This window comes from Primulina tabacum, chromosome 10, assembly GCF_025594145.1.
Source record: "Primulina tabacum isolate GXHZ01 chromosome 10, ASM2559414v2, whole genome shotgun sequence".
In the NCBI taxonomy this organism is placed as follows: Eukaryota; Viridiplantae; Streptophyta; class Magnoliopsida; order Lamiales; family Gesneriaceae; genus Primulina; species Primulina tabacum.
The window spans coordinates 4432646-4443527 of NC_134559.1; the positions used below are offsets into that span (position 1 = coordinate 4432646).

General features: G+C 30.1%; 2 protein-coding genes and 1 pseudogene across 2 annotated transcripts; 2 read left to right on the top strand and 1 right to left on the bottom strand.

Annotated features, from left to right (window-relative positions):
• Positions 1–229: 229 nt before the first annotated feature.
• On the top strand, positions 230–2345 carry LOC142505071 (protein RER1B-like; annotated as a pseudogene).
• A 110-nt stretch (positions 2346–2455) lies between these two features.
• On the bottom strand, positions 2456–4938 carry LOC142505070 (phenylcoumaran benzylic ether reductase Pyrc5-like). Its single transcript, XM_075617888.1, has 5 exons — positions 4683–4938; positions 3985–4119; positions 3570–3807; positions 2835–3038; positions 2456–2740 (listed from the first exon to the last, which is right to left on the bottom strand). The coding sequence occupies exons 1-5, from the start codon at positions 4869–4871 to the stop codon at positions 2574–2576; spliced, it is 933 nt and encodes a 310-aa protein (XP_075474003.1). The 5' UTR covers positions 4872–4938; the 3' UTR covers positions 2456–2573.
• A 2394-nt stretch (positions 4939–7332) lies between these two features.
• Positions 7333–8407, top strand: LOC142504739 (syntaxin-112-like). The gene is made up of 2 exons (XM_075617522.1): positions 7333–7372; positions 7648–8407. Exon 2 carries the CDS (start codon positions 7674–7676, stop codon positions 8313–8315), a length of 642 nt encoding a protein of 213 aa, XP_075473637.1. The 5' UTR covers positions 7333–7372; positions 7648–7673; the 3' UTR covers positions 8316–8407.
• The last annotated feature ends 2475 nt before the right edge of the window (positions 8408–10882 follow it).

The following is a 10882-nucleotide window of genomic DNA, read 5'->3' on the forward strand; positions in this document are numbered from 1 at the left end:
GTGAGATCGTCTCACAAAAGTTTTTGTCCCCGACTAGGTATCTAGATCGAAATTGATATTTATGGACAATTACTTGGGCCATAAATGGGCCGGACTAAAAAGTGTGTAGCCCGAATATATTTCCATGCCATATTAAGATTTTATTGGGAGCCCACAACGGCTGTTGATGGACTCATGGATCATGTGAAATGACGTAAATGTACATATATAAACACCTTATTTTCCACAAAAAGACAAATCATACGCCTTTTGCTTGGCTATCTGAATTCGTATCGGCATAGGAATCCGAAGCTACCCAAATCCCTTCACAAATCAGATCCGTATTCAAATTTTCGCCTCCAAGCCCTCGGAATCTTTGTTCCCTCCACTTGCTGTAAATCTCCGAAGGTAAGATTGAATCCCGCAGCTTTTTTTCCGGATTTATTTTTTGAGATTGATTCATATACATTGCGTAATATATTGTTTTTATAATCATATGTGTTTTTTATTTATCCTTTGATAGCTGTTTCGGAAAAATAATTAGGGATCTGGCGATTCTAGATATTGTATTGTAATCGTTGTTTTTATTGGGTGTTTAATCGGAAGTTTGACTTCTCTGTGTTTGTTTTGGAGGAAAAATGAGTTTGTTTCTTGTTCAAAGTGGAAAAAAAATGCTGGAAGAGTGATTAAAGATGGGATGGAATATTTTTGTTAATTTGTGCTGTGGTGTTGTTTTGGGTTATTTGATCGGATGCGAAGATGTAGATGTTGGAGGGATTTTACTGTTAGCACCTGAGCAGAAATCCTGTTGCAAACATTTCGGCTCAGAACTGGTGGAACTTGTGCATTATTATTGTGTGCTATTTCATTTATCGGAGATTAGTGTTATTCTTCTTGAAACGGAAAAATATTTAAAAGATTTCTTTATTGCACGATTTCCCATCTTGGTTTCATCCTGTCACCAGATTAGGCGAATTGATAATCTATGTCATAGGTTTATAAAATCCATGGTGGTCCCTTGAAACTGCACTTAATGCTCCTGGTTGGTTATTGTGTTGTTCTTTATAGGGCTTTTACATTGATATTCCATGGAGGGGGTTGGAGGTGATGGTCCAGCAGCAGCACTGAATCAACGGAGGCATGAACTGTCAAAGCTTTTTCAATACTTCTTGGATAAATCTACTCCACATACATCTTATCGGTGGATTGGAACCTTTGTTTTAGGGTTGATTTATGCGCTGCGAGTTTACTTTGTTCAAGGTTTCTACATTGTTACGTACGGCCTGGGGATCTATGTTCTGAATTTGCTCATTGGGTTTCTAGTCACCTCTTGTTGACCCAGAGCTGGAACCTTCGGATGGGCCTATGCTTCCAACAAAGGGTTCAGATGAATTTAAGCCTTTCATTCGCCGCCTCCCTGAGTTCAAATTTTGGTAATTGTTTAGTTTTGGAGGATGCTCAATATTTGATCGGGGCTTTATAAATAAATACTGTTTTCATCACATTTTCTATGCATAAATATTTTACCTGTCTAAATCCTTTCTTGTACATATATTTGTCGCGCCGCAAAAGGGGGACTGATTTACAGTTTTTACTTTGTCCACGCCAGATGGCAAATTCCTGTTTTCATGTCTTGATGTCTCGTTATGTATGACCTTTTGTTTGTGTGTATTACTATTGATTAAAAATGGGGAATGCCATTCGATTCTATGCTAGGATTTGCTGTTGATCATGATTTTTGTTGGGTATTTCCAGGTATACCATTACGAAAGCCTTCTGTATCGCTTTCGTCATGACCTTCTTTTCCATGTTTGATGTCCCAGTATTTTGGCCAATATTGTTGTGCTACTGGCTTGTTCTTTTTGTTCTGACAATGAAGCGTCAAATCATGCACATGATCAAGTACAAGTATATGCCATTTAACATTGGAAAGCAGGTGAGCTGAAGAAAATTATCTGCTGCATCTTTTCACTTCCTTTGTTATAATAAAAGACCACACCTTATTTATAGTTTGATAGTATTTGGGACTATAGCGGTATTGTTTCACCATGTTTTTCTTGTTTTTAAACAGACATACGGTAGGAAAAAACATGCTACTGGCGCCAGCAGCTCCCGAGCAGACTGAAGCTCTTCAGTTTTATGATTTGATGATACTAAGAAAATGAAGCGGAGAACTGAATTGAAATGGAAAGAAAACAAGAAAAGAAACAATGGACTGGTTTCGTGTCTCTGTAGTTCACGGGTTTGTATTTACATCAAAACACATGAATATGGAATTTTTAGCATTAGGTTAGCAATCTGTCAGTTATATGTTTAATTGATAATGATGCTGGAAAAAGAAGCGAAAATTGATATTGTTTCGGTCACATCGCGTAGAAGATTTAAGTTGGCTAAGCTGTGGTTGGTTTTTTCCTCGTGTGCTACCTATAGATCTTATACTTGAAATCACGTCTTGAATTGAAGTATAAATAGTATGGGCCAAAAAAAAGTTTGAACAAGAAATATCAAGTAAAAATGTTACAGAAGCTGAAGTTGGGCACTATCTTACTGTACTGCGGATAAAATACAGATGAAGCTTTCAAGGAAATACGAAATCAAACGTACTGATTGAGCGTCTCATCCACGGTAGAATATTTGACGTAAGGATAAAGCTCCGATGCCTCCAAACCAAACGATGGTTCGATCTCGAATTTTGTCTGATCACCCTTCACAAAAGCAGAGTGGCAAATGGCTAGTCTAATGTTTCGTGGTGATGAGGCAACTACAAGATAAACCCCCCAAAAAATTTCAATTTCAGCACAAAGGAGATGAAAAAGAGACATAATAATATGCAAATAAAAGAGTTTCTATCTCACGTTGAATATTCTTCAGAACTTGTTCCTCTGGAATGTATGTTCTTACGATGTTTTTGCCAATCTTTTTCTCCCATAAAGAGACTAGATCATTGAGAGAAATTGCATTGGAAGGAGGTCTAATGTAGAGGATCTTGTTCATGGTTCTTGGATCATCCACTGTTGTGATGGTATAAGTGGCTATGTCTTCTTCTTTATTATATACAGCTACACAAATAAAAAGAAAACAAAAATCCAAATAGGTTTGTCAATTCAACTTCACATATATGGTGTAATCATTGTCACGTCCCAGGCCAATAGAACATGATTCGCAAGAGAGATTCATCACAATAAGCTCACCAATTACTTAACATAACACAGATAATACAACAGCAACACACCATACAAATGTTTTGAGATATGAAAGTGTAATAACACGGCAATTTTTCCCACATTAGTTTTCTCATGAAGTTTGAGATTGCCAAAAAAAAAATAAAAAAAACAATACCACCACTTTCAAATTGTAGATTGTACAGTTTTTCTTCCTTTCAGTTTCAAAATACATACTTGATGTATCCGACACATATTCGAGCCGTATCTGACAGACGACAGTAGATGAACTTAGTTTATATAGCAAGTGCAAAAGAAATTCAAGTCCATCTCCGATTTGCAAAAAAACAATTTGCTAGAAAAATCCATCATAATAGCTAATATGAACCCTTCAAGTATTTCTCACGTTCAATACGGGACTTTAGTTACCTTTTACGTTCCCATCTCCTAAGATTACAACCTTGTCCCTTGGTGCAGTTTTGGAGTCTATCTGCGCCAGTGTTCTAAGAAATATACCAGCAAACAAATTGCTTGAGACGTAGGTGAAAGGGATTCCTTCAACCTCAACAAAACGGCGAAACCGAGCCTTTTGCTCAAACATAGACCTTGCTGGCTCAACGGCATGGGCACGATCAACATCCGTTCCAAATTCCGAAGGAAAGAATCGCTGGAGACATCAAATAATTCAAGAACCACCTCTTCACTTAAAATGGAAAACAATATGCTAAGATTTGGTAACTAGCTAAAGAGTTGGGACACATGTACAATTTAGTATATGTTGATGGAAGGGGAAATTATCCCACTCATGTGCATTGGTCCTGTTGGAAGTTGATCAAGAGTAAACCTTAACATTGCCAGCCTCCTTAATTGCGGCAACAATCTTTTCCTGATCGGGCAACTGAGCGTATCCGACGGTTGATATCACGATGTCCACTTTCTTTATTGTCAGAACCAAGCTCTCATGATCATACAAATCTCCCTAAACACATCAAAGTATCAAAACAGCCGAAAAATCATAGCAAGTTTGCTTTGAAATTTACCTTTGCCTACCGTAGGTTAAGTTTCAATAACTTTAATTCCGTCTAAAATAATTACCAAGTAGAATCTCACTCGACAAAGGTAATCGTTAACATTTTGAGTTATATTTGCATATTTAAGAATGAAAGTAGCATGTGAAAAATGCAACATTCATAAAATTTGAAGTAATGCACTGTTACATATTCATTATGAATGAAAAAAAATAGTAAAAGCGGTACGGAGGAGGGATTAAGTCACCACCAAAGATCACCCCAAAAAAATCCCACAAGTATATAAAATGAATTAGCTCTATTTTTTGTCCAAAATTCAAGAGGAAGCAATTATTTTGATTTATTTCTACATTTGTCCAAATAATTGAAGGATCTGTCAATTAATTATTCAGAATCCATAAATCCAAAGAGATTGTGCCCATTTTAACACATCTTAACAGGACTTGTATGACCTATAATCACTCGATTATCCGATTCCAAACTTCAGTGAAAGATAATAAAAATATGTACTCACAAGGACAATGGTGACGCCTAATTTCTTGAAATTTTGAATGAGGTCGGATCTTTGAGGCGCAGGATTCGATAGAGTGGAGTCCCTGACTAAAATGAAAGTAGGGTGGCCGGCTTTAGCGCTGGCTTCCACGAGGAATTTCCCGATGTATCCAGTCCCGCCGACGATCAGAATCTTGCTTTTCCCTGCCATTAATTTCAATTGCTAAAATCCAATCATCTTATTGTTACTAATTTCAAAATCTGTAGTGGGATTTTTTTTTCCCATATTGTTGGATCGGTCAACCATAAAAAAAAAATGAAATTAATGCATTCATTATTTGTTAAATTTTAAAAAATTTTAAAAAAAAAAATTATACCATAAATAGGATTTTGATATGTGAAAATTTCATTGACGAATTTCATCAGTTTCTCAGTAATATTTATGTGCTTCTATGAACTATATTTAAGTGTCGGTTTTTTGTTCATGGAAATACAGTTTCCTATTTTAGCTTTAAAAATAAATAATAATCATTAATGACAAATAAATTAATAAAAACAATAATATTGTTATAATTTAATAATAGAAGAATTGAAAAATAAAAAGAGAATTGAATGATTTATCATTTCAACTAAACAACTGAATTTTATTGGATAGAAGGATTGATACATAAAAAGAAGATTATAATTATTTCTCAATCAAATCATTCATCTAATTATCATCTATGTATAACACTCCTTATATGATTGTTGGACAAGTTAGTGTACTCTTGTTAAAACCTTATCAGTACGATCGGTGGAGAAAACTTGAACGATTGAAGAAAAAAATTACAACAATAAATACTCTCCTTGGCTTCAATTACCGAAAATCATTTAATTGATGCATCTCTATCTTATGCATCAATTCTTGAATGTCGACGTTGACAATGCTTGTGTATTAATCAGCTACATTTTCGCTGAATAATTTGCTAAATATCAATATCACATTTCTATTGGAGTTCTTGTGATTTGGCGAAATATTCTTTGTCCTATCTCATTTAATGTATCATCTTTTAATAGTGCAATACAATCACATTGTATTCGAATATAGTCATCGGGCTATCTTTAGTTGTCGATAGTTTGTATGATTTTTATGACATCTTTTGTTTCTTGTTAATGACCTTATTAAAAAATTTGTTAAGAAATAGTATAGTTTGAACCACTCTATTTGTTACAAGAATAACTTGAAATCTTTAAGTCGAAGCCCCATCTTGTTCTCAAAATTTGATATTGGAAATGATATTATGAAAAGATTGGTCACATTATTTTCAATTGATGCTTATATGTAGAACTTCAAGACCAAAGATCATTAAGCATTTAAATAATCAAACAATCATCAATGAATGTAACATATCCATATAAAAGTATTTTAATACTTTATTGTATATTATGACTAGTTAACATATATTCCTTCTTAGAAAATATTAAATTTATAGCTAAAAAATTCATATTTTCTGAATATTTCATCTCATTAATTGTCAAAAAATCTCATTGTTATTTATTTCAAATTATTGAAACATAAGAATCAAGTATTTCCAAGATACATTCAATCTCGTCAGGAGATTTCTTATAATGTATTTAAAGCACAAACTATAACTTTAACACAACTCTTGGGTCGAATCCACAAATTAATAGCAATTAGTTGGCATAATAATTACAATATTTGCTATAGCTAACATATCATATCCTCAAATTGGCATTTAACTCATCGATAATGTCAATGCGAGGATGTCATACATTACCCAGAAGTTTTGGTATTCCAAACTAGAAGTAATCATAAACGTGAGTCCAGGACTCGCCAATATAATATATACTAGTTACTAAGCACATGCGATGCGTGTGTACAAATTTTTTTTATCATTATCGATGGACTAAAGTGTAATTTGACAATTTATGGAATGACTAAATTGATATTTGAATTGTTGAAATAACAAAAATAAAAAATAAAAGTGTGTGTTGAAATTTAAAAAAAAAAACAAAAACAAAAAACAAAAGTGTAATATTAATATCAGATAAGGGTAAAATTGAAAGAAAAAGTTGGTGTCCTCCTAAGTAGTTAATATCATGTGCTCAATCTTAATAAAATAGAATATATATATATATATATATATATATATATATATATATATATATATATATATATATATATATATATATATATATATATATATTAGGATTCATGTCTTCACAAAATATTCCCATAAAAAACCCATAATCTCATTACATCCTTTAAAATTTTTGAAACATAATTACAGCCTTTTGACCGCACATTCTCTCTTACGCTTTACTTAGTCCCGTTCCCATATACTTGCATGATACATTAAATTTTTCTCTTCATCGTCGATCATTTTTCTTTTCTAAAATCTTTGATACACAATAAATTAAACAATCTCACATTTGGGAATTTAAACTAAAGATGTTTCAAAGTCATAATATAACAATAATTGTATCGAATTCTCTTTTCCCCGCAATACATTTAAGTAACTTTTTATTGATTTTGTTAGGTCAAAGCTGTCGCAAAAATCAAAATCCATCGGACCAAGTTATAAATTTTCTTTATTATTTTTTCAATATAAACTTTTATATATGGGTTTACTTTATTTTTTCAATATTATATATCAACGATGGCAAATCATCCATTCTTCTTCCTCTTCACATAATCATTATTTGTTGAAGGTGATCATCTTTCCACTCCCTTGAATTTAATTTAATGTGATAATACCTAAATTTTTTATGCAAACAATATTATGTGTGTGTGTGTGTGTGTGTCTCTCTCTCTCTCTCTCTCTCTCTATATATATATATATATATATATATATATATATATATATAATATAGGCGGATAAATTCAATTGCACGTCTGACAATTTTTTTAATCTAATTTTGTTTAATGTAAGAATTGAGTTTTTCATGTGAGGGCTTATTTAACGTACGTGGTGGTGTTCATGCAGTATCACTGCAACGTTGAACTAAGGACATGACGAAAAGGGCAAATATGGGGATGAGGCAACTTGATCCTGATGAAAGGAACATCACTTTGATTTTTGAAGAAGTGAGAGCCATCAAGAATGAAATGGAAGACATCATAGTGATGCTATTCGACCTTAAAAACATTGCGAATACCCCGAGATCCACCAAAGGTTCTGAAGTTCTTGAAGAGCTAATTCACCAGATGAATCCGAACTTGGCAACCATTCTCAAAAAGGCTAAAACGATCAAGACTAGGATCGATTTGGTTAATAAGTCCAACAAGAATAATCGTACACTATCGGATGCTTATAAAGAAGGAAGCCCGGTTGATCTGACGAGGCTCGCGATGACTCGTAGCATCTCACTTAGTTTAAATGAAATGATGAAGGAGTTCAAGTCATTGAGGGAGATGATTTTCGACGCGTGTAAAGAGAGGCGCACGACTGAAAAGACGGTCGGGATCCGAGGGATTTTCGAGGGCAATGGAGGATCAGAAACAAAGGAGATGGAGAGGTACTTTAATGAGATATATCAAGCTTTTCTTGAGATGGCTGTGATGGTTTGGGATAGAACAATGGATGTTGAGCAAACTGAGAAGAAGAAGAAAAAGGGAAGGACTTGTTGGATTGGATGCAAGTGTTTTTGTTAGTCTCTCTTTGCAATTGGTAGCATGGTTACCAATTTTAATTTTTCAGTTGAAAAATAAGAGTATTTTGTTGGATTATATTAAAATAATTATGTAACGTGTATTGCTACATGGACACCATTATTAATTATGACTTTATTATATATAAATATGTCATCTCAATAAATATGTCACTTCAATTTACTTGGACACTCTAATTAATTATGACTTTATTATATATAAATATGTCACTTCAATTGTGAATTTAATTTGACACATTTATATACTAATATAAATATATTAATTATGACTTTACTATATATAAATATGTCACCTCAATAAATATGTCACTTCAATTTACTTGGACACCTTATTAATTATGACTTTATTATATATAAATATGTCAACTCAATAAATATGTCACTTCAATTGTGAATTTAATTTGACACCTTTATTAATTATGATTTTTTATCTATATATCTACTCTATATACTAATATAAATATATGGATTTGGATTGTGAATTTATATAAATGTCCTTATCTTCATTCAATAATATTCATTAATATATGTTTATTTTTGTTTGTTTTTCATCTTTTCATTTAATAATAATCATTAATATATTTTTATTTTTTTGTTTGCTTTTCATCTATTAATTAATAGAATTTAAAATATACATGTTTATTTTTTGTTTGCTTTTCATCTATTAATCTAGAATTTGAAACCTGCTGTTTGTTTTTCATCTATTAATCTATAGAATTTAAAACTTACTAAAAATTAGAGTTTGTTAAAATATACATGTTTTTTGTTTTTGTTTTTTTTTTTGTTATCAGCGATTAATGTATTATAAAATAAATTGAAAAAAATATAATTTAGTCACCATTTTTTGGAATGAAATTTACACTCTATTATTTTTTTTAAAAAAATATATATCTTTAATAAAATCTATTATCTATATAAATATGTCACATTTTCAATTGTGAGTTTACTTTGACATCCTTATTAATTATGACTTTATTATATATAAATATGTCACCATGTCACTTCAATTATGAATTTACTTTGACATCTTTATTAATTGTGACTTTTTATCTATCTATATTTATATCTATATCTATACTAATATAAATATATGGATCTGAATTGTGAATTTATATAAATGTCCTTATCTTCATTCAATAATAATCATTAATACATATTTATTTTTGTTTATTTTTCATATATTCATTTAATAATTGTTTTTCATCTATTCATTTAATAATAATCATTAATACATTTTTATTTTTTTGTTTGCTTTTCATCTATTAATTAATGAAATTTAAAATATACATGTTTATTTTTTGTTTGATTTTCATCTATTAATCTATAGAATTTAAAACCTATTGTTTGTTTTTCATCTATTAATCTATAGAATTTAAAACCTACTAAAAATTGAAATTTATTAAAATATACATGTTTTTTGTTTGTTTGTTATCAGCGATTAATGTATTATAAAATAAATTGAAGAAAATATAATTTAGTCATCATTTTTTGTAATGAAATTTACACTTTTTTTTTTAAAAAAATATATGTTTAATGAAATTTAAATTAAATAAAATAAAAATGAAATTTGAATTTTTGTTTGATTTATATTTTTTTATTAATTAATGAATTTTAAAATATATTGAATAAAAATGAAGTTTACACTATTATTCAAAATTTTATAGTTCTTCAATTTTTAATAGGTTTTATGTGAAACAGTTTCATTGTTATATAGTCCTGAGAGGGACTGACCCAGTCATTTTCGGAGTGAATGAAACAATCTCATAGGAGTTTCTGTGTCAATTTTATTTTTAACTTAAATAAATTAACATATAAAAATAACGTAAATAATAATAATTAATATATTTCTCATAGCTTGTTTGTTTTTTTCCATCTATTATTAATATGTTTTAAAATAAATTGAAGAAAAATAAAATTTAGCCACCAGATTTTAGAATGAAATTTAAATTAAGCCTTCATTTTTTGGAATGAAATTTACACATAATTTTTTTAAAAAAATTATATCGAATAAAAATGAAATTTACACTATTGTTCAAAATTTTATAGTTCTCCAATTTTTAGTAGGTTTTATGTGAAACAGTTTCATTGTTATATAGTCCTGAGAGGGTCTGACCCAGTCATTTCCGGACTGAAAAATAATTTTTTTTATGATTCAAGTCTGATATGAGACATGTTTCACAAAATTCACTCGTGAAACAATCTCATAGGAGTTTCTGTGTAAATTTTATTTTTAACTTAAATAAATTAACATATATGAATAACGTAAATAATAATAATTAATATATTTCTCTTCGCTGTTTGTTTTTTCCATATATTATTTAATATATTTTAAAATAAATTGAAGAAAAATAAAATTTAGCCACCAATTTTTAGAATGAAATTTAAACTAAGTCTTCATTTTTTAAAATGAAATTTACAATTCATTTTTTAAAAAAAATTATATCTTTAATAAAATTTAAAATAATAATAGTAATAATAATAAATACATGTTCTATTGTTTGTTTTTTTCCAACTATTAACTAATTGTAAATAAAATTGAAAAATTAAATT

Bases quoted from the DNA above. Each gene is read 5' to 3' on its own strand.
- LOC142504739 (XM_075617522.1), top strand. From the start codon at position 7,674: ATGACGAAAAGGGCAAATATGGGGATGAGGCAACTTGATCCTGATGAA.
- LOC142505070 (XM_075617888.1), bottom strand. From the start codon at position 4,871: ATGGCAGGGAAAAGCAAGATTCTGATCGTCGGCGGGACTGGATACATC. The intron at 4,120-4,682 runs GTGAGTACATAT...TGATGTGTTTAG, and splicing joins TAGGCGTCACCATTGTCCTT to GGAGATTTGTATGATCATGA. The intron at 3,039-3,569 runs GTAACTAAAGTC...TTATTTGTGTAG, and splicing joins AGGAGATGGGAACGTAAAAG to CTGTATATAATAAAGAAGAA.